This window comes from Schistocerca piceifrons, chromosome 8, assembly GCF_021461385.2.
Source record: "Schistocerca piceifrons isolate TAMUIC-IGC-003096 chromosome 8, iqSchPice1.1, whole genome shotgun sequence".
NCBI lineage: Eukaryota > Metazoa > Arthropoda > Insecta > Orthoptera > Acrididae > Schistocerca > Schistocerca piceifrons.
Genome location: NC_060145.1, coordinates 266,122,238 through 266,147,191, shown reverse-complemented (window position 1 = coordinate 266,147,191; position 24,954 = coordinate 266,122,238). Strand labels below are relative to the sequence as shown.

Below are 24,954 nucleotides of genomic sequence, written 5' to 3'. Positions count from 1 at the left end.
TTAAACCCAGTCTTCTCTTCTCTATAGATTCCAATTGTGAAACGTGAGGCCTTGTCTATAACTATATGGCGCATTGGAGGAAAAAGGAGGGGGGGGGGGGGGGGCTCTCATTGCCTACACAATAAGTTGTGATAAGAACACCTTTCACTGTGTGGAAGCTACTACCTTTGTTCCTTTTGTTCATTCTCTTAGGGCTGGGGTAGAAGAATTTACAGAACTCAGAATCTTGCTATGATCTATTTCCATTTTCTTTACTCATTCATTGAGCCTTTGCTCTCAGCATTTGAAAGGCTAACACTTTCTCTCTTTTGTCCATTTTGGGAGCTTTCTTTCAGGAATGACATTTCAGGGAATTGTAACCAGATTGGGACATTATTACTTCAATAGAGCAGTACCAACTTGCTCCGTACAATGTCTGTGGGGGCAGTCGAGCATAAGAAAAAGTCAGTGCCAAAGAATGCTGCTGTTGCCAAGCTGAAGAACATCTATTTAAAAGGTTTGTATGTACAGGTCCCAGGTTTGACTTCCACTCAGTTCTAGGATTTTTATGTGTCACTTATCATTTGTTTCACCTCTGGCATTTGTTAATGGGAAAAATTAGAGCTGCAGCTTGGTTTGGAGTCCATGTCAAACTGTAGCTCCCCCTATTAACTGGCTGGGTATTCAGTTCAAAGGTTGGAGGAAGGTAATGAAATACCACCTCCAATATGAGTATGCCTAGTCAAGCACTGTGGTGTCTGGACCAACATTATGTTGATGAAAGCCTTATTTTAGTTATGTCCTATGATAAAATGACACATCTGGGAAGATGCTTGTGAAGCTTCAGAAAAGGGAGGGCATTAAAATAACTCAGGGGATAAATGACTGCAGAAATACCTCAATTAACTCTCTAATATCCTCTTTGCCAATTGAGTAGTAGTAGACTGGGTTTTGTGTACTCAGTCTATATTATTAGAGCAAACAAAATGTTTTTGTGGGCCAGTCAGCCAATACAACTTCTCCATGTACTTTTTAAATCAATACAAACAGTCATAGGATGAAATAAACCCCAGTAAAGCATACAGTAAGATAAAAACCTTAGAAATGGTGACTGGTTGAACACAAATAAAAAAACGGTAAAAAACCCTGTGACAAAGGTCTTTCCCTGTCCTCTCAACCCAAGGCCAGTGTGACTTTCCCCTCCTTACATAGAATGTGAATAATTTAGGAGTGATGGAGACCACTCATCAAATAACAGAAATGTTGAGTCATGACAGGCACACACAAGAAAGAAAGAAAACTCGTTTGCACTGTGTGTGTGTGAGAGAGAGAGAGAGAGAGAGAGAGAGAGAGAGAGAGAGAGAGAGAGAGAGAGACTCAACATTTCTATTTGGTGACTGGTCTCTTTTACTCATAAATTATTTATACAGGGTTCTACAAAAAGGTACCGCCAAACTTTCAGGAAACATTCCTCACACACAAAAAGTAAATATGTTATGTGGACATGTGTCCGGAAACGCTTACTTTCCACGTTAAGAGCTCATTTTATTACTTCTCTTCAAATCACATTAATCATGGAATGGAAACACACAGCAACGTACCAGCGTGACTTCAAACACTTTGTTACAGGAAATGTTCAAAATGTCCTCCGTTAGCGAGGATACATGCATCCACCCTCCGTCGCATGGAATCGCTGATGCAGCCCTCGAGAATGGCGTATTGTATCACAGCCGTCCACAATACGACCAAGAAGAGTCTCTACATTTGGTACCGGGGTTGCGTAGACAAGAGCTTTCAAATGCCCCCATAAATGAAAGTCAAGAGGGTTGAGGTCAGGAGAGCGTGGAGGCCATGGAATTGATCCGCCTCTACCAATCCATGGGTCACCGAATCTGTTGTTGAGAAGCGTACGAACTCTTTGACTGAAATGTGCAGGAGCTCCATCGTGCATGAACCAGATGTTGTGTCGTACTTGTAAAGGCACATGTTCTAGCAGCACAGGTAGAGTATCCTGTATGAAATCATGGCGGTGAATCGAGGAAGTACAGTACATACTGACGAAACTAAAATGAGCTCTAACATGGAAATTAAGCGTTTCCGGACACATGTCCACATAACAACCTTTCTTTATTGGTGTGTGAGGAATGTTTCCTGAAAGTTTGGCCGTACCTTTTTGAAACACCTTGTATAAGATCAGTTTTTTCCTACTTTGAAGTGTTTTCTATAAGCTGTATAAGGTATTTCACCTTCTAAAGGAAAATATTGGCCAGCCGTCTTGTCTCCTTGTAATTTAAAAGTTTTCTCAACTGAATTTTCCTTTTGATAAGTCTTTATGAGACAAACAATTAACTTTTCAGTTATCATCTGGACTACCTCTGGTATGGTTGAGTTAATGCCATTGATTACATATGCATCCTAACACATACTCCACAAGTCTCCTTATGGTGAACGGTGGAGGGAACCTTTATGACTATTAATCATTTCCTTTCCTGTTCCACTTGCACACAGAGCAAGGGAAAAACGATTGCCTATGTGCCTCAGTATGAGCCGTAATTTATCTTCACTCATCTCCATGGTCCTCATGCAAAATGTATGTTGGTGGCAATAGAATTATTCTAAGATCAACTCCAAATGCTGGTTTTTTAAATTTTCTCAATAGTGTTTCATGAAAAGGTCATCTTCCCTCCACAGATTCTCATTTGAGTTCAAGAAATATCTCCATAACACTTGCGTGTTAATCTAACAAATCTACTGGCCCGACTCTGAATTGTTTCAACATCTTTCTTCAGTCCGACCTAGTGGGGATCCCAAACTCCTGTGTAGTACTAAAGAATGGGATACAATAGTGTTCTATGTGCGGTCTCCTTTACAGATGAATTACTCATTTCATTTCATATTGCTTTGCAACCATATTTCCAGATATTTAATCAGCATAACAGTGTCCGACAGCACACTACTAATGCTGTATTCAAACATTACAGGATTGTTTTTCCTCCTCACTTGTGTTAAATTACATTTTTCTATATTTACAGCTAGCTGCCATTCATCAGACTGACTAGAAATTTCATCTAAATCATCTTGCATCCTTCAACAGTCACTCAACGATGACACCTTACTGTACACCACAGCATCATCAGCAAACAACTGCAGTTGCTCACCCTGTTTGCCAGATCATGTACGTACATTGAGAAAAAGGGTAGGCCTGTCACATTTTCTGGGGCACTCCTGACGATACCCTTGTCTCTGATGAACACTCACTGTCAAGGACAACATACTGACCTCTGTTACTTAAGAAGTCTTTGAGCCACTCACGTATCTAGGAACCTATTCGTCAACAGTCTGCAGTGGGGCACTGTACAAAATGCTTTCTGGAAATCTAGGAATATATCTATCTGTTGCCCTTCATCCACGGTTAACAGGACATCGTGCAAGAAAAGGGCAAACTGAGTTTTGTACAAGCAATGCTCTCTAAATAGGTTCTCATCTGAGGACAGAAACTTTTCCGGTCAAGGAAATTTATCATATATATGTTCAAGAATTTGGTAACAAATCGATGTTCATGATATTGGTCTGTAATTTTGTGGGTCTGTTCCTTTACCTTCTTATATGTAGGAGTCACCTGGGACTTTGTGTTAGGTGAGAAATATTGCGATGATTGAAAGCTCAGTAAGGGGCCAATGCCGTAGAGTACTCTGTCAAACTGAATAGGGATTCTTTCCAGACCTGGTGACTTATTTGTTTTCAATTCTTTCAGTTTCTTCTCCATGCCAGGGATGCCTATTACTATGTCATTCTCTTGTGCAATGCTCAAACAAAGGTATGTTTGTATGATCCTACATGAATGATTTCTGGAATGCGAAATTTAAAACTTCAGTTTTCCTTTTGCTGTCTTCTGTTGCCACACCAAATTGATCAATGAATGATTGGATAGAAGAATTAGATCAGTTTGGCGATTTTATCTAGGACAGAATTTTTTTGGGTTCGTGGCAAGATCTCCTGTTAAGGTATCATGATGATTGCTGTATGCTTTGCACATTATTCTTTTTACAAACACACAAATTGCTACTAAGTTTTGCCTGTCATCATTTGTGCTCCTTTTTTGAGCCGAGGGGTCAACAATCTCTGCTTCTACAACAGTTTTGTTATCAAATTACAGTGGGTCTTTTCCATCCTTAATCCACTTAGATGGCACATACTCCTCCAGAGAATGATTTACAATCAATTTAAAATTTGCCCATAACTTTTCTATTGGAACTCAGTAATATCCATTCATTGTCTAAGTGGGATGCAAACAACGGCTTATCTGCTCTTTCTAGCAGAAATGCTCTTCTAGCCTTCTTGATGTATTTATTACCTATAGTAACCACCATTGCTATGACGACCTCATAATCACTAATCCCAGTGTCTATACTGACACTGTCGATAAGGTCAGGCCTGTTTGTAGCTACAAGGTCTAAGATATTTCCATTGCATGTGAGTGCTGTCAAGACAGTTTTAGAAAACGAGCTCAAAACTACTTCACACGTCTGCCTTTCTGTACCACCTGCAATGAATCCGTAGGCACACCAGTCTATGCTCGATAGGTTAAAGTCGCCTCCAACTAATTTGCATGTTATGGGTATTTCTATGCTACTGAGTCTCAACTTTCTTTGAATGATTCTAAAACTGACAAAGTGGAATCAGGTGGCTGGTAAAAACATCTGATAATTAATTTGAGTTCACATAGACCTGGTTCAAGTGCATGCTAGTGTAATTAGCAAACATTACACTTTTTTAACAATTTTAAAGTCATTGGGGGGTCATGTCTGTAGGGTAGAAATATTAGTGGACCCAATACTAAAACTTATAGGAATTCATGTTTTATGTTTCCCTATTTTGAGTTTAGTTCAATTAGTCTATAGTGGTTTATCAGTTTCACCTTCTGTTTCCCATAATGAAGACATGACTTCATCAATGTAAGAGGTGTGCTATATAACATTTTAGTTTTCCAAGTAAAATTTTATGGTCCTCACAACTTGCAAAGTGGGAGAAGACAGGCACAAACAATATAAACATCAAAAGCTATTTTAGGACCCCCGAGATACTTTGGAAAAATGAGACAGGAAATTGTGCACACAAATTAGACTATCCAGAGATCTAGTCAAAAGGAAGTCTAACATTGTAGTCTGAGAAAGGTACAAAAGAACATGGAATCAGTAAATCAGTAAGACCAATTGTGATAATAAAAGTTTTTACAAAATAAAAACTGACAACTGAATTTTAGAACATTAATTTTCATCCTACATACATTACTTTTTTTCAGTCCTAAGGTACTGTCACAGAAACATATCACAATATTAATTTGTGCTGTAAAGGTGACATGACAGGCCTATTAGTCATCTGACAGAAAAACTGCAACTGATAAATGACATGTGCTTCATTCTTCAACTACTTTAGAACTATTCTTCTTTGAGGCACATATAATAAATGATCACATGAAACAAATTAATACTTACTTACACTATGTGATCAAAAGTATCCAAACACCCCCAAACACATAATTTTTCTTATTAGATGCATTGTGCTGCCACCTACTGCCAGGTACGCCATATCAGCGACCTCAGTAGTCATTACACATCGTGAGAGAGCAGAATGGGGCACTCCACAGGACTCACAGACTTTGAATGTGGTCAGGTGATTTGAGTGTCACTTGTGTCATATGTCTGTATGCACGATTTCCACACTCCGAAATATCCCTAGGTCCACTGTTTCCAATGTCATAGTGAAGTGGAAACATGAAGGGACACGTAGCACAAAAGTGTACAGGTCGACCTCATCTGCTGACTGACAGTGAGCACTGACAGTTGAAGAGGATCGTTATGTGTAATAGGCAGACATTGACCCACACCATCACACAGGAATTCCAAACTGCATCAGGATCCACTGCAAGTACTATGTCAATTAGGCGCGAGGTGAGAAAACTTGGATTTCATGGTCAAGGCTCATAAGCCACACATCACGCCGGTAAATGTCAAATGATGCCTTGCTTGGTGTAAGGAGCTTAAACATTGGACGATTGAACAGTGGAGAAATGTTGTGTGGAGTAACGAATCGTGGTACACAATGTGGCGATCTGATGGCAGGGTGTGGGTACAGCGAACCCGGTGAACATCGTCTGCCAGCATGTGTAGTGCCAACATAAAATTCAGTAGCGGTGATGTTATGGTCGGGTCGTGTTTTTCGTGGAGGAGGCTTGCACCCCTTGTTCTTTTGTGTGGCAGTATCACAGCTCAGGCCTTCCTTGATATTTTAAACACCTTCTTGCTTCCCACTGTTGAAGAGCAATTCGGGGATGGTGACTTCATCTTTCAACAGGATCGAGCATCTATTCATAATGCACAGCCTGTGGCAGAGTGGTTACATGACAATAACATCCCTGTAATGGACTGGCCTGCACAGAGTCCTGATCTGAATCCTGTAGAACACCTTTGGGATGTTTGGGAACGCCGACTTCATGCCAGGCCTCACCGACCGACATCAATACCTCTCTACAGTGCAGCATTCTGTGAAGAATGTGCTGCCATTCCCCACGAAATCTTCCAGCACCTGATTGAACATATGCCTGTGAGAGTGAAGGCTGTCATCTAGGCTAAGGGTGGACCAACACCATACTGAATTCTAGCATTACCAATGGAGGGGTGCCACGAACTTGTAAGTCATTTTTAGCCAGGTGTCCAGATATTTTTGATCACATTGTGTATTACAACTAACAAAGGAATTATGGTAAAAAGGTGTTTACTTACCAACAAGCACGCGTCATGTGCACTACTATTGACAGACAATACAAATATTAGCTTTTGGAACTCTTAATTCCAAAAACTTTAGGTCTTGTAACTTTCATTTATAATCTATCTATTTCTGTCTAGTAAGCAGATACTTTTCTATCTTCACTTTATTGTAGTTTACGCTGGAGACATCTTTTTTATATACACAGCAATAAAGTTAATGGAATATACATTATATATACATCAAGATTGTTGCTGTTGAAGTTTCCATATGCTGATACCTTTCTCTTTGTTACCTGTTACACAAAGTAACAAAACCTACAACTGTAAAAACACAGTAGATGCACTGATAGTCCTGACAGAAGGGTCTAGTATGATTGAGCAGGTTTTAGTAACTGAAATGCATCTGTAACTACAAACACATATTTATACACTGAGTGTGATGAAAAGTGACATATAAAAATTTGAATATTTAATATAATAAACATATACAAATGATAATACTATGATGTTAACTTATGTGGGGCACAATTCAACACACTGATCTCACTTGGCATCTATCTTCTTCTCCAGATTCTAAGACTGCCCTTTTCACTGAATGTTTCCCTGGAAGACCACAATGCAACTGTTACAGACATCTGTTCTTGACAAACAGCTTGGTCACAGGGCAAAAATTTGGTTGACAATGACTTGGAAGTTCATGGTAACAATGTTCACTCTCCTTACACCACAATTTCATTTCGCTCTTTTCCTGTCTTCAAGTCTCGCTCGACCAATTCCTTTCTTCCCAACAGATTGCTGCTTGTCCTTGACACGATTACTAAGAAGTGGATGAATTTCTGTAACAGAGCATCAACATTGTGCAAGTGTAATTCTCAAGACTCAAATTCAGACAGGGTAAAATGCTTGCATGCACTTGCGTGTGCCCACGAAACACACACACACACACACACACACACACACACACACACACACACACACCTACTAAAATTAGTGTCTTTTATGTGCAAAGCCAAGGCAAAGAACTGATTGTGGAGGGATCAGCAACTTCTAGTGTACAGTGAAGATCAAGATGAGAAAGCATATATCACATGACAAATCAGCATATCATATGAGCACAGACTTCCAACTTAAAATGGTGTAGCTACACTACATAGAGATTCTACATGAGATGGAATAGGGAAGTGATAAGAACACAGCCTGACAGTGACACTGATTTTAGATAAAATTGCTGTTATTATTTTTTGATTTAGTTTCCTCTTAGTTCAATGATGTTCATTTAATGTTTATCCAGTAAGTAGATTTCATCCCTGAATTGCCATTCTGGAAGGCTTACAAAATATCCTTGGTTGCTATAACCCCTTCACTAAACTCTAACCATTCTTCAGCACAAATTTCTTTAAATGTGGGAACTGGTGGAAGCCACTGGATGCCAAATCTAGTGGATACAGTATACTTCTTAGAATTTGTGTTTAAAATCCTTCAATTTTCCCACTGGCCTGATAGAAGGTAATCAGTAAAGAGAACACCTTGTGTAATCCAGCAACTTCTTGCCCAATGAGTGCTAAGAAACTCATTTCACATTTGTTTTTGGCTAGCATTCAACAAATGCTGTGTCCAATCTTGCACAAATTTGCTCATAATAGTTCCTCATGTAAAATGTATCATAACTTTTTTTGTTATACCTATGGTATAAATTTTAATATACGAATCTCCTAATATCATATTGTACACTATATTTTCATATGTAGTCAATTTTCTGGGATATCCATGAGATGGATCATCTAAATGAGAAGCAGAGCTAGGTTGTTATTCAGCTACCCTTTCTTAATCATTGAAAATGAAGGATCATACTTCTTACAAACCATCAATAACATTCCGTAAGTGATTAATGGTTCAAAAAGATAATTTGATGATGGTACAGCATCCAAGTTTTTTCATTTCAATGACACAAGACACAAATTTATTTTAAAAAGATATATAATGAAAAATTCCACAGATCAAGTGAGCATGTTGAATTTTGTTGTTATGCAACCTTACTCCAATAAAAATAAACAAATATCATTGATATCAATGATGTCTTTGTAGTTGGCTGGCTAAGGACATTTAATCTTGCCATAGTGTGGGATAAAGTGGAGATTGTAGTGTTGGTGGGAAGATATATAGGGATTACACCATACTTGGCAATCTGACTAACTTTAAAAGTGAATGTCAATAATTAAGTGACTGGTTAGAGATATTTCTGTATGTCAACTGCAGATGACTCAGTTCAGACATGTAACATATGGAGTATAGGGTAGTGGCTAACATAGTGGTGGTTTACAGAATACAGACTGTCCCTTACCTGCAACAAGACAAGATGAATACAATTTTTCATACAGTATTCTGACAAAAGTGAAATATTATTGTTATATGGTAATTAATAATCAGGGAAGTCAAACATTTTAAACATGAAGGATTTAAGGCAGATACAGAGCTTCCTTGGAAGTAATATATGCAATCTCTTATGCAGAAACTGAATGCTACTATCTATGCTGTAAGATTAATCACCACTGACACAGATACTGAACTATGAAAGCTTGTTTACCTTGCTTGCTTTCAATCTATTATATCTTGTTGTTGTTGTTGTTGTTGTTGTTGTTGTGGTCTTCAGTCCTGAGACTGGTTTGATGCAGCTCTCCATGCTACTCTATCCTGTGCAAGCTTCTTCATCTCCCAGTACCTACTGCAGCCAACATCCTTCTGAATCTGCTTAGTGTATTCATCTCTTGATCTCCCTCTACGATTTTTACCCTCCACACTGCCCTCCAGAACTAAATTGGTGATCTCATGATGCCTCAGAACATGTCTTACCAACCGATCCCTTCTTCTGGTCAAGTTGTGCTCCCCAATTCTATTCAATACCTCCTCATTAGTTATGTGATCTACCCACCTAATCTTCAGCATTCTTCTGTAGCACCACATTTCGAAAGCTTCTATTCTCTTCTTGTCCAAACTATTTATTGTCCATGTTTCACTTCCATACATGGCTACAGTCCATACAAATACTTTCAGAAACGACATCCTGACACTTAAATCTATACTCAATGTTAACAAATTTCTCTTCTTCAGAAACGCTTTCCTTGCCATTGCCAGTCTACATTTTATATCCTCTCTACTTTGACCATCATCAGTTATTTTGCTCCCCAAATAGCAAAACTCATCTAAGTGTCTCATTTCCTAATCTAATTCCCTCAGCATCACCTGATGTAATTCGACTACATTCCATTATCCTCGTTTTGCTTTTGTTGACGTTCATCTTATACCCTCCTTTCAAGACACTGTCCATTCTGTTGAACTGCTCTTCCAAGTCCTTTGCCGTCTCTGATAGAATTACAATGTCATTGGCGAAACTCAAAGTTTTTATTTCTTCTCCATGGATTTTAATACCTACTCCGAACTTTTCTTTTGTTTCCTTTATTGTTTGCTCAATATACAGATTAAATAGCATCGGGGAGAGGCTACAACCCTGTCTCACTCCCTACCCAACCACTGCTTCTCTTTCATGTTCCTCGACTCTTATAACTGCCATCTGGTTTCTGTACAAATTGTAAATAGCCTTTCGCTCCCTGTATTTTACCCCTCCCACCTTCAGAATTTGAAAGAGAGTATTCCAGTCAACATTGCCAAAAGCTTTCTCTAAGTCTACAAATGCTAGAAACGTAGGTTTGCCTTTCCTTAATATTTCTTCTAAGATAAGTCGTAGGGTTAGTATTGCCTCACGTGTTCCAACATTTCTACGGAATCCAAACTGATCTTCCCTGAGGTCGGATTCTACCAGTTTTTCCATTCGTCTGTAAAGAATTCGCATTAGTATTTTGCAGCTGTGACTTATTAAACTGATAGTTTGGTAATTTTCACATCTGTCAAAACCTGCTTTCTTTGGGATTGTAATTATTATATTCTTCTTGAAGTCTGAGGGAATTTCGCCTGTCTCATACATCTTATGCTATCGAAATTTCGGCAACTCCACATATTCACAATGAAGATACTTAGCCCAAAAAGGGTGGCCAGAAGGAGCTCTAGCTTCAGTCTGTGAACACAGTGTAAGCTGTGGTTCTAGCCCCTCCGCCATGGCTGAAATATTCTCCCTCAAAGGATCTGTAGTTATTAACATGGACCTATTCACTTGGTGAATAGTTAGCACAAAAATAATTTGAACCTGGGTAACATTTTCTACAAAATTGTATAGAAGCGTGTGCACAATTTTGTAGGTTTTTGTTTTAATAGGCTTACAGCAGAAATGAGTAAGAAACCTTACATGTCAAATCTTAAGCTGAAAGGCTTCCTGAAAGTACACAATTTTTTTCCTGTAAAAGACTTCTTGCAGTAGTTTAGAGCCTTTTGCTTTACTTAGTTTCAAACTATTAATATTTTTTAAATTTTTTATCTTTATTTGGTGAATTACATAGTGACTTGTTCCGTGACCAAATAACTGACTCATGATTTTGTGAGGAGGGCCAAAAGTGGGTGGAAAATTATGAGCAATCTTTCTTATACGATGAAACCATGCTCTGGCATCAAGAACAGAATAAGATCTTTAGTGAAACAACAAATTCAGTGAACTGTACTTTGATGACTATTGTGCCACTTATTGATTTTAATAATAGTGAATGTTACGTAATTTCTGATACTGGGATACTTCAGATACAAATTAATGGCTGTGTATCACCGTGATTGAGCAATAGTGTGCCTTTCACAACAGGTAACCATGGTGCTTTTTCTCAAGCACACAAAGTCTTTGATAATTAAATATTAAATTGCCTCTGTGGTTAGGTGGCAACTTTCCACAGAATTCTCTTTGTTAACATCAAAATTCTGTCTAAGACATACATACCTTCACATGGCGCACCTTCCAACTGTATGTCAAACGATCTATATTTTCGTCGTTTTGGTTGTGGTGATGTATTCTCTTTGCTTCCATCTGTAGCACCATTTCCATCTCCTAATGGTGTGTTAGTATTAGCAGGTGGCTGATTAGGAGCTCCAGAAGGTGGAGGGGGTGCTCCCCAGCCATCCTCAGGTTCCTCAACTTCAGGTGCAATGGGAAGGAACTGCAAGGCTTCAGTGTCTTCCGTTTCCTCATCCGAGCTGCAAAATGCAGCTACAGGCTCTATGGTAGAAACATCTACCTGTGTAAGAAACATAGTTTCAGGTGACATAGCAGTTTTGGTATAAATAATAATTACAGAAAGATGGGCTTCCCCAAGCATGAGTGGTGACTAAAATAATACCCAAATAGATACCTATGTAAAATTGTACCTACTTACTATTGAACTATTCTTACATTGATGAGCCAAAATATTATGATCACCTACTTAATAGTGTGTTGGTCCACCTTTGGCACGTAATACAGCAACAATTCTGGGTGGTATGGATTCCAGAAGTTTTTGGACATAAGTATACCCAATGTTTATGCATAGGTCACGCAGTTTCAGTACATTACAGGCTGGCAGTTTGTGAGTGCGGAGTTGCCTGCCAATAGCATCCCGGATATGTTCCATCAGATTCAGATCATGTCAGTTTGGTGGCAAAAATGTCAATGTGAGTTCACTGTTGTGCTCGATAAACTACTGTAGAACAATCCTAGTTCTGTGATGCTGTATTCTTGGCTGTTGTCTATGGCTCAACCGCCATCTACTCAGCGAGATGGCTCTGCCATCTCCCTTGAAGGGAAGAAGAATGTAGCTGTAGCCTTAGTAACCAGCCAAATACCTAACACCAGAGTGTTGCAGGTTGCCGCCCAATCAAGATGCCTGCAACTCAACCGCAGCTCATGTAGCTTGTGACAGCTGCTGCTGCTGTAAGCGAGGGTGCCACTTCTGCCAGATGCAGACAACACTAGCTGACTTCCATGAGCTGTCTAATACTAGACAACTCCATGGTATTTCTCAGCCGGGAGGTCTTTGTAAAACACTGCCCAGCAACTTACCATTCAGTGCGAGTTCCAACCTCAATGCTCAAGACTGGAAGTCTGTGAGTATATTCGTTAGAGGACAGCACTGCCAGTCAGGGGCTAAAACATAACTCATGCAGCCTCTAGAGACTTTGTCTACAGCAATGTTTATTTATGGCAATCAACAGGCTGTCTACTCAGCTTGTACCTTCAAGAAATGTATGTGTGAGTTAGTAACAAACTCTCATCAGACCAGGATGATCTTTCAGTTGCTTTAATTCAAAATTGTTTCAATTGCTATTCAAAACCAAATGTTATTGGATACTCTCTGTGTTAGTAATAGTTCTATGATTCTTGGTTACCAGTGCACATTCTCTCTTATTGTAGCACGCATCACTCACAACTGGATACTAAAGTCACAACAAGGTAAATGCTTCTTCTTTTTCTGTACAGCTCTCATCTTAATGGTGGTTATTTTGCTTGTGGGATATCATCTCCAGTGTCTTGAGCACAAGTATGTAGTTTTGCTCTCTCATGATCTGTGATGTTCTGTCTGTCTGTCTGTCTCTGTCGTCTTCTTCCTGTTTTGCCTTGTTTTTGTCTTACGGCAGCAAAGCTTCCTTCCTTGTTCTGGTTCACTGCATCCGTCTGCTGCTCTTGCCTCCTGTTGACACTGGACCCTCTTTCATGTTTTCACCTCTGGTTGTGCTTGCCGTTTTGCCTTTACTTCTACCAAGCCAGAACTATCACTCCTGCTGCTTGGCCACTTACAAGGTCAGCATTTGCACTGTTTGACCAAGGACATTGCTCGCTTCACCATGCACTGTTTGGTGGTGATGGCCCTACGAGCTATGGATGAGACAGCACAGCTTCTGCATTGCACGTGGCATTTCCTGCACACCACCAAACTCCTAAGACAGCCTCCTTCAGTTTTCTGCTGTTTCTCTCCTGCCCAGGCTCTGCTGGCTCTAGTGCCACCCACTCCAGCACTACCTGCTGCTCCAGTGTTGCCTCTTTGGATTTCAGTGTTCTCCTTGCTGCCAACCTACTCAATGCTCTTCTCCACTGGCTCCCATTGTGCTTTCTTGTCCTTCGATTTCTGTCCTCAAGGTAACCTCTCCTTCTCAGTACAATACTGACAACACTTGATCCTCCTCTTCTGCCTACTGTTGTGCTGAAATTAGGCCTCCAATCATGGAGCACAGTACCCTCTCCAGAGCCTCCTTCCTTCCTTGTGTGCAAGTCTTGCCTGTCCGATGTTCTCGCCTTCTTCTAGAGTACATTCCACTTTCTGTGGGAATTTGCCTGGCGCCAGGCCAATCTGTCCCCAGACAATCCTTCATCGCGATCGTCTCCTGTGGCCTCAGTGCACCTCCTGTTTTCCAGCTGTGGAAGTTTAGCCGCAATGCCCTGCCATGTCGGGTCTTGCCACCTTTTTGACCAGGTTGTCCTCTGTTGACGACAGCCCTGCACGTCTCTGGTCTTCCATGTCTACTCCTCACACCTTGTTCACTCCCTGTCTGCCTGGCAGCTGCTCCCCAACAGCTGTGCCCAATAGTGCTTGCAACTTCTGCCAGTAGCCTGCCATGGTTGGCCTTCCTTCTAAGAGTTCCTCAATGCCCTGGGCTGATTCTATGGCTGGCAACGAGACTACCAGTGACCTGCTGTAATACTCAACTAGCACTGCAATGTATGGGTCTGGCTGCCGCCATGTGCTTTCCAGCCATTACAATCTGGACAGCCCCATTAGCACCCTCATATCCCAGCAGCCACTGTTGGTTCAAGCATCTGTGTCCCTTTGGCCACTGGTGCTTTGCAGATGCCACCACACGGCACGCCTTGGGGCCCCTGTATTGGTTGCCAGCTGCGCCCCTGCATGGTATTTTTCCAGATGCTAGTTACACCCTTGCTGGGTTTTCAGTTGGACTTCACCAGTGCTCCTATTATATGGTCCTGCAAGGTTCGCCGCAAGCCTTGCAATGCCCGGTCACACCACCTTCAGTGGCCCGGTAATTTTTTTCAATGATGAATTCAGCAGATTCCTGTCTTTTTTCACGCCCACATCCCCCAAATGGCTGCTCCATCTCCTCCACGGGGAAGAGCGTGGTGCTGTATCTTCAGCTGTTATCTCTGCCATAGCCACTGCCTACACAGAAAAGTTGCTCCACCATCCTATGTGGGGAAGAGGCCTACAATATTCTTCAGCTGTCATCTACACCACAGCAGTTGTCTACACCGGGTTCCACCATCTCCCAGAAGTGAAGAAGAATGTGCTTGTTTAAAACTGCACTGGAACATGTGTGGTGTACACAACTGTCACTGTGCATGCATTGCTAGAGTGCACGTGCGTCTGGTGCAAGTCTGTGCTCTGCTGTGTGCCCTCCATGGTGAAAGCTCACGTCATCGATATCACATCAACTGTCTTCACATAGTAAAATTGCAGAACAGCACTGGCCACACACAGCATAAAGTTTTTCTATAACAGGATTCCATGTGTTACCTAACTGGAAACCAAATGTGTAAACTGATAAGGACCTCAGACAGTTAAGTTTCACAGATTCAGAGACAACAGTGTTCCAACAGTTTGAAGTACAGACCAAAATTTTTAAATCACTGAATGACCAGTAGAACTACAGTGTTCTGCAACAGCAGCTTTCAGAGACAGGCACAATGAGGTCACTGCGATCTACTATTCCATATCAAGGTATCAAAGTGATATATTTCTTTTAAAAATTCAATAATTGCTACATTTTTAATCTCTCAATACAGTAAAACAACTATTTAAAAGTTTTACCTCTACCATTTGTTCAAAACATAAAAATTTTATTTCATAATATTGTACATGTGTAATCTTGTACTCATAACACAAGAATCATCTTATTTTTAATATGTATAAAACTTCAGACCAAGACCAATGTCTTTGATATCTGGTGTGCAACTTGTTGTACTTAGTCAAATACAAGAATCCAGCTGTTCACTTGTAAACCTTGTTCTGTGCTTATTTTTAATTAAATTCAGATTTGAAAGTATTAATTCACATTGGTAAATTACAAGCAAAAAAGGCTTTTATCCAAAGTGCTACATTAACTAATATAGAATATTTTCCCTGAGCAATTAACCCTTTTACTGCTGGGGATGTGTTTAAGCATGGTCCTTGGACATGTTGATGCGTACCGTGCCACCAGCCTTTTCACTGCTAAGGACAAGTTTAGGCATGCTGAGTCATAGCTACCTGAGCGTGACAGACGTGTAAATACACAGAGCTGTCTTTCCGCCTGCTCTTCCAGTAGCTGTTCAGTGGTCTGACTGTATAGTTCGAGAGTGCGTTATGTTTGTTGCTATGTTCCCTCGTTGCAGAAACCATTACTTTGATGACTCGCGTTTAGGACCCATATGTGAACTAGATACTGACCCAAGCATTCTTTCATTTTTTGTGATATTAAGTCTGAAGAACTGTTGATATTTACTGCAGACGAAACAAATCATTTTTACTTTTACACCAGAGAAAATACTACAGAATCTGTGAATTCTCAACTGTCAAAGTGGAAAGACACTGGATTTGAGGATATGTTTTGTTGCTATTTGCCTTCTAATGGTGCAAGTTAAGAAGTTAAAATTAAGTGATTGTTGGTTCAGAGATACACTTTTGAACACACCAGTTTTACGCAAAATTATGTCCCGAGACTGTTTTTGTATAATTCTGAGAATGCTGCAATTCAGTGATAACTCTGCGAGTACTTGAGGCGGCAGTCTGTTTAAAATTAGGATGATTGTTGACAAAGTTCGTAAGATGTTTCATTATTCATTTCATCCACATCACAAGCTTTGTACAGATGAAAGTCTCTTACTGTTCGAAGGCCAATTATCTTTTAAGTAATTTATTCCAAACAAGTGAAGTAGATTCGAAATAAAGACATTTGTACTGCGTGTCTGTCAGATGGGCATATTATGGATTTTATTGTATATACACGTGCAAGAACAGAAATTGGGTTCCACAATTTGGGGCAACGTAGTGGCAACTCTTATGGGACCGTATTTGGAACAAGTCACATTCTATTTGTCGATAATTGTTACTCTGGCTCGGACTTGTTCCTTTGGCTTCACAACCATGGAATAGCCGCCTGTGGTACTGTTTGTAAGAATAGGTGCAACATGCCAAGACTGCAGAAGAAATTAAAACAAGGAGAAACTGAGTTTAAGTGCACTGACTAGTTTCTTGCTATCAGCTGGTGTGATAAGAGACAGGTGTGCACGTTGACCACAAGTCACACAACACAAATGATTGCAACAGAGAAGACCGACAGAAATACTTGCGAAAAAATAAAGAAACTGGAATGTACTGTAGAATACAATTCGAGTATGGGTGCTGTTGACTGTTGTAACATGTTACTGAGCTCAGTCGGATCAGTGAAATGGTACAAGAAATATTTTTTTCACATTCTGGATTTGTGAATTCTAAATGCTCATGCTCTCTACAGGGTGAAAAATGGCACTCACAGAGTTTCACCTTTCTCTCATAAGGGAGATTTTAGAAAAATATGCTACAGAACAGAAGAAAGCTGGTAGGGGAAGGTGCTAAGATGATGAGAATCCTCTGTGATTCACAGGGGGACATTTTCCGGCTCTGTTATTGTGAGTGAACATTCGCAGAAAAGTATGCCAATGTGCAGATGTGTGGTTTGCGCGAAACAGAAAGTGTGATAGGAAACTAGACACCAATACAAAACTTGCAATGTTCCACTGTGTGTTGTACCCTGCTTAAAGACTTACCACCAAAAACATCTATTTTTAACTTCGCCAGTGCCAGTCCAAACCCTAGATCGAAAAGAAAGATGGAAAATAGATGCAAAAGGTGTAAAATTATTCAAACAATGCCTGACTTCTTCATATGTAGCACTTTGCTGACAAATGAATGGACTTGGTGACTGAGATGGTGAAATATCTGTACTTTGGCAAATGTAATTACGTCAAGTACATGGCGCCAGTATAACAAAACCTATATATTGATCTACGTACGATACATTTAAATTATTAACGCATAACAGGCAGTTATATTCTTTTATCCCTAGTAGTACAAATACAGATCACATTCGGTCTACTTGTACAAAACCTGTTTTCCATAACTGAGTTCAAATGCCTTTGATCAACGAGAAATAACATGCAAAAGTTAAAACCCTGTTCTGAGTGTTTTTGTTACTTTACCTCTGTTGTTAGCCAATACTGGTAATTAAACTCACTGTTCTGGGGAGGATGGGGGGCTTAAAATTGGTTGTTCGAATGAGGTTGGCTTTGAAGCATTAATAGAAAACTGTATTTATAAAAAGAAGGTATATACTCATGTTACAGGCTGTTTAAATGATGGGTTTGCCACATGCAATGGTCCAACCTAGGAGGCTACATAAATAGGCAGTGAAGAAGAAGAGAGGGAAGGTACATTAGAACTCAAGAGATAAATTAAGAAGCGAGTGGGCCACAGCAGTTGGACAAGTGAGCTGCCAGTTACGGAATTCCAGAGGTGTGCAGTGTGATACTGCTAATTCAGCATCCTGCACTCTACAGGCTGCCTTCAGATGAGCTGGGTAGCTCCACACCAATGCCTGTGGCAGTTCTGGGCATATGTGACAGCAAGAAGGTCTTTCTGACACAACACTGTCTGGAAACGTATATCTGGGCTTCCAGCCCAGCCAAAGATCACTTACGCTGAGGGTTTGTCTCTCATCACCCAATCTGTCCCACCCTAACACCAGACTGGGCTTCTGACAATCTACTGTCGGTGTGCCATGCAGTCACAGGCATGTTAGTGTCAGCTAACCCAGTGAGGATGTTTAGTTTGTGCCAGTGCCAACAAGCACTCCATCGATTCCAGGGATACTGGATTCGACACAGACCATGCCGAGCCCAGCTAGCAGAGTCATGGACTACCAGCAACACTCGCCGTGTGTGCCCCTCGCTGCAGGGTTGTGTTGTCATCGTCTAACTCAGGAAGGCCACCCCACCAGTTGCTGCCAGCAATGGATTCGACATTCTACTGCCTCAATGGTTCTCTGCCAAGCGCACTGACCGACTCTACTGAATAGAATCTACACCAATAAAAGCTGTTTATCTTCTCAGAGCATTGTCTAGCTTTGCTGTCACCATGGACCCGGCATCAGCCATCTCTGAGATCACCTATACTCAACACTCAAGAATCTGATGACCAGGCAGTATTGCTACTCTTGGGTGAATACGCAGAGGTCAGCACCCAGGGACTGCGACAGTACAGACATTCAAACTGGTGTTATCACGTCTCATAATTAAAAATTCGATTAAGATATTTCAGCAGAAATAAAGAGGACAAAGACTTTCATAAACTGTGCAGAAAACAAGTGTGTAACTTCTGCTCCAGTTGGCATTGCCGTGACAGATTATTTTTGAAACTAAAAAACCAAAGAAAAGATGCCTAAAAGCAGTTTGATGTTTATTGCACCTCTATTGCCTTTAGTTTAGTAAAATCAACTGTTGATACAAACCTGCTGAAATGAAGTACGTAATAGGTTTTGGAACTCACTTGGTTACCAAAGATGATGCAACTGGCTGTCAACACACCTATATACACAATCGTCGCACAGCAGTAAGTAAAATATTTCTTGTATATTTGCTTGGATCATTGTATGCGTTGGACAATACGTAAATTGGAAAAAAAAAACCCATGGAAGGTTAATAGGATTATATCATACATAATCTGTTCAATAAATTACCTGTATTATCAGAAACTCCATAATCATTTAAGATGTTGTTCCACAGTTACTAACAAATGTGCACTTCACATTTCCGTAAGAATAGCAAAATATATATTTTACTAACCTCAAGATCGTCTTCTTGTTTCTCTGGACCAAGTTCAACAGATTTATCTTCATCACTGAGATCAAATTCGGATTCACGTTCTTCATATTCAACATTTTCATCTAGTTCCTTGAAATCTGGAGCAAATGCTGACCAGTTTTCTACTTGGTTCTGAGCCCAAACAGAGACAACACCACTTGATATCGAAGCAATGATTGGACGCACTGGATGCCACTGCAGAAAAGGATCAATAAGTCAATACTAATAAAATAAGAAATCTAGAAAGACTAAAGTGTCCACTCTTAAAACAATATCAAAACTACAGAAGAGGAGGAGGAGGATGATTTGAATTTAACATCTCCTCCTGTATCCTGGTTGTTAGAAAAGAAATGCAACTACGAAATAGAACAACAATCTTATCAAAATATACTGGCATTTGACTGAAATGGCCTACGAAAACCACAGAAAACTAAAATTATTATGGCTGGATGAGGACCTGAACCCCACTCTCTGCAAGTTCACAGTCCTAACGAGTGCACTGCCTTGTTCACTTAAAGAGCTACAAGTTTTATGCTATTCAAACAGAAACTGACACAACAATGTGACCTGGCTGTATAGTAAATACAAGCAGTTTCTTAGTTGGGGGTAGGGGATAGGTGGGAACCACTAACAACCAACCAACCTTTCCTTATGCTTCTCCCTCCTCTACTAAATTTATCAGGGAAATACCATAACTAGTTTTCAGATCAGGGAGTGCACTTTCAGCCTGTTTGCAAAAAACACTCTATCAAATGTGGCCGCAAGCATGGAGGGGGCACTTGCTCTCCCTGAAATTAAGAGAATAGACTTTTCATTCGTTGTAGAATTCTCATGCATATCCAAAACTGGTTCCCTGTGTGATTCCACTAAGCACTGCCAACAGACAAAAACAGGAAAAAAAATTATGACATTAATCCAGTTATCAGAAATGCAAGTTCCTTTCTCAGGGAGGAGATAGAGTGGGAAAGGTTAAAAAAGAAACACAGGTCACTCAGATCCCAGGATGAAAGGGAGCTATCTATATAGTGAGATTGACAGTTGTCCTCACTACAGGTGGGTACACTCATCTGGGGTATGGGTGACCACTTTAAGTAATTAACCTTCTCAACTGCCCATGTCTCCTCACTACGGGAGGGACCAATAGTTCGGAAAGCTAGAATAATGTTAAAACTTTTACTTTTACATGTTATCTGTCAAACGTACTATGGTAAATACTGGTCAGCAATTCTGCCTCATACTGAGTCCACTAAATTGTAGGTTTAGCTTATTCTGGTATTAAGTTGCAGAGAGTCATCCTAAACACTTCAGTTTCAACAATCGCTACATAATTTCTGTTTCTCTGTGGCACCCTTCGTGGTGTATATACCATTTCCTATGGCTTGGTAGCATTTTGGTGACATCCTACACTAAAGGTGGATGATCATTACAGAACAATGCCAAATTCGAATCTCCAAAATTTTCTGTTATACTGTGCACAATTATTGGTCGATCTGCACAAAAGTACTGGTATAGCACCCTGACAAGGACGTTCCAACAGTGCCCCATGGAGAATGGGCAAGTGCCCTTCAACTCACCTTCTTTCAGGCATAGGTAGTATAGGCTACCCCTCTATGTAATCCTATTGCTCCATAATCCAGGACATGCAAGTTAATTGGCCGCTCCTGCCTGTGGGAACTCACCAAGGGCAATTCAGTTGCACTGTCTATTGCTTGGCTCCCAGAGTACAGCACATCTGCTACTTGCCTACCCGTGCCTCCCCCCCCCCCCTCCCCCCTTCTGTGCTCAAAGGCTGCCAGATGCCCACACATACCCAGCTGCCTGAAATCAACACTAAAGTTGGAACAGCCTGCTCTAAGGCCAACCCCTGGACACACTGTTCCCTATTCATCAGAACAACATAAATATGGCTGCAGTACACCTAGCTGACACCCATCACAAAACCCCAGAAGAACTTCACCCCCTTGCACAGGCTAGATCTGTTCTAGCTTTCCGAGTCTACATTCTCTTATATGGCAGAGGAACTGTAGTACAGCCTGCAGAACCCAGACGTATTATAGGTATGTCATTCTGTGCTTCATGTATGGACGCATCAGCCACGAAGAACATCTTTTATTATGTGAGAAGAGAAAACAGAAAAACACAATATTAAAATTTTGTCAAATCCAAAATGTTTCATCTCCTTCTCGATTTTAACGTGTGGCTACACTGCTTATAACTCTTCCATTACCATTCACATGAAATGAATATTGTGTCATGGTTAAATGGGATGCTTATCAACATCAGTACAACTACTAATTGAAAATCTCACAATAGACTAATCTCAAATGTACACAAATTTCAAATACAAAAGTGTTTTCATAGCAGCAGTGTCATCAAGTATACAATGAGTGCACCAGTGTATTCACCTGTATCGATTTTATTTGATTATCTCATGAGTATTAATGATTGGTTAAAAGCTATTAATATTATCTGCAAATCAATTTTTATAATTTATTACAACAGGAATGCATAACTTTTATTGATCAAACAATGGAAAGTCCACATTGGAATATCAACAGTTACGAAAATGATAGACTGCTACTCAGCATAAAGATGACATGTTGAGTTGCAGACAGGCTAGAGCGGCCAGAGAGCGGTCACATGTGTGTGAGGTGTGCCTGCTTGAGCGAATGTGTTTGTGTTTTCCTTTCTTTTCTAAAGAAGGCTTTGGCTGAAAGCTTAGTGTGTACCAGGACTTTTCACTGTGCTTGTCTGCTGCTCAATGTGTCATCTTAATAGTCGCATTGCCTGAGGCCCCTTGCCATGGTTCACGCAGCTCCCCCCATCGGAGGTTCGAGTCCTTCCTTGTGTGTGTGTGTGTGTGTGTGTGTGTGTGTGTGTGTGTTGTTCCTAGTGTAAGTTAGTTTAAGTTACTTCCTGGCAGACTAAAATGTGTGCTGGACTGAAACTCGAACTCGGGACCTTTGCCTTTCGTGGGCTAGTGCTCTGCCATCTGAGCTACCCAAGCACAGCTCACGCCCCGTCCTCACAACTTTACTTCCGCCAGTACCTCGTCTCCTACCTCCCAAACTTCACATAAGCTCTCCTGCGATGCACTTGCCCGCAAAAGGCAAAGGTCCTGAGTTCGAGTCTCGGACTGGCACACAGTTTTAATATGCCAGGAAGTTTCATATCAGCGCACACTCTGCTGCAGAGTGAAAATTTCGTTCTAGTTTAAGTTAGATTAAGTAGTGTGTAAGTCTAGCTACTGATGACCTCAGCTGTTTGGTCCCATAGGGACTTAACTCCACCTCCACCTCCACCTCCACCTCCACCTCCACCACCACCTTTATAGTGAGTAACAATCTGTCATTTCCATAATTATTAATTTTTATTTCATATCTTTTTTCAACATAATCACCCTGTTTTATAATGCACTTGGTTCACCATTGCACAAGCTTTCTGATACCTCCTGAGAAAAAGATTTTTTGTTGCATAGCAGGCCATGTATGCACCACTCCCTTCACTTGTTGATCGGAGCTGAATCGATGGCTTTTACAGCATCTTTAAGTGGACCAAACAGATGGCAACACCAAAGGGTGAGAATGCAACTATGCAGGATGCTCTAAAACCTCAGAATGCACTGGCTGAAGACATTGAGCACTGTGGGCACCAATATATGGATGCGAATTGTCATGAGACAAAAGAAAGCCTGCGGACAATCGACCTCTGCATTTATTGTGAACTGCTGGCTCCAACTTGTTTACCGTCATATCACTGCAACGTTTACTGTTCACTGTTGACCCCTTTTCGACATTAAGGTTGACTCTTGAATTTCTTTTAAACTGGAGATTTGGGGTGATTCCATTCTATGCACTAGTGTTTATTCTCTGGCTCAAAAAGATGAATTTATGGTCATCTCCAGTGATGATTCATTCCAGAAACATTCTGCCTTTGTTAGTATGACTGTCCAGTAGGTGCTCATAAATTTTCACACAGTTACGCTTGTTCTCTTCATCAGCTTGTTTTGGAACCCATTTCACACAGACTTTGCAAAATTGAGCCTGTTATACATGACTTCATATACAGAACCATGGCTAATCCGCAAATGGTTTGTCGCATCAACAGTCACTTGTCTGCTATTCAGAATTAAGGCATGGATTTGTTCAATACTGGCATCAATTGTGGCTGTACGTGGACACCCTGTTCTTTCCTCATCCTTCACGCTCATTGGACCACTTTTGAACTTTCAATCCATAGGTAAAAACTTCACTGTGGCAAAATGTTGTCCCCGTATTGTGCTGAAAGTTTTCTACGAGTTGTTGCTCCTGGTATGCATTCAGATCACCAAGGAAGATTATGGAATCCCATTGTTCTATGGTGCAGCTAGAGAATCACATGGCCATTTTTAGGTCATAATAGTGCAATGTTGTATGGTGTTATAATGCTGTAACCTACCACAGGTGAAGACAACGGTGCCATCTAGCAGGCGGTGAGCCTTACTCAGCTAACCTAAAGAAAATTAGACAAAATTGCAAATACTTATTTGACTTACTCTTGTGCTCAGGTGGAATTGGAACTTAAAATTTCCCCACTCTGTAAGCAACATGTAGTGACCTTATTATTTACCATTTACCTGATCTATTCAACGTGATGGAAATGGTTAATTGTCACAGCTTCAGTTATAGTGTGAAAGTGCAGAAAGAGTTGTTCTCTGAGTTATTCTTTGAATGAAAGGGTGTGTATAGTTGGAGCTTACATTCATACCGGTTCATTTAAGAAGTGCACTTAACAAAGTTCCCGAATTTACTGTCCTCCATTAATCTTCTCATGCTCAGATTATTCTTGGGACTGAGAGCTGGCTGAAACCCAAAGTGAGAGCTCCGAGATATTAGTGAGTCATGGAACGAATATCAGAAAGACAGATTAGAGGCTGCGGGAGGTGTGTGTGTGTGTGTGTGTGTGTGTGTGTGTGTGTGTTCATTGCAGCTGACAAAAATATTGTCTCTATTGAGGAAGAAGTTGAGTGTGACAGTGACGTTATCTGGTCGCTTATAAGAGGTTTATGCAAAACCAAGTTAATTGCTGGATGTTTTTACCACCCACCTAATTCTGCTGCGACCGTTCTAGAGTCATTCAAAGAAAGTCTGCAGTGAGTAGAGCATAAATACCCAGATTGTGCAATACTAACCAGAGGTGACTTTAACCCTGCAGGGGGTACAGACAGACAGTCAGTCATGTGAAGTACTTCTGAATGTGCTTTCTGAAAACTGTCTTAAGCAGCTAGTTTGGCAGCCCACATGCATTGGAAATATCCTGGACTTTGCAGCTACACACAGACCGGACTTTATTGACAATGTCAGTATAGAAACTGGGATTACTGATCATGTCATTATAGCAACTATGGTTACAAAAGTTAATAAATCAGATAAGGAG

General features: G+C 40.6%; 1 protein-coding gene across 1 annotated transcript in view; it reads right to left on the bottom strand.

Annotated features, from left to right (window-relative positions):
* Window positions 1-7,152: 7,152 nt before the first annotated feature.
* LOC124712005 (retinoblastoma-binding protein 5 homolog) overlaps window positions 7,153-24,954 on the bottom strand; it is a 69,257-nt gene continuing 51,455 nt past the window's right edge. Inside the window, exons 9-11 of the mRNA XM_047242292.1 lie at window positions 19,522-19,734; window positions 11,620-11,914; window positions 7,153-7,582 (exon numbers count right to left, since the gene is read on the bottom strand). Coding sequence (XP_047098248.1) covers window positions 7,479-7,582; window positions 11,620-11,914; window positions 19,522-19,734 — 612 coding nt within the window. The 3' untranslated portion in view covers window positions 7,153-7,478. The remainder of the gene's footprint in view (window positions 7,583-11,619; window positions 11,915-19,521; window positions 19,735-24,954) is intronic.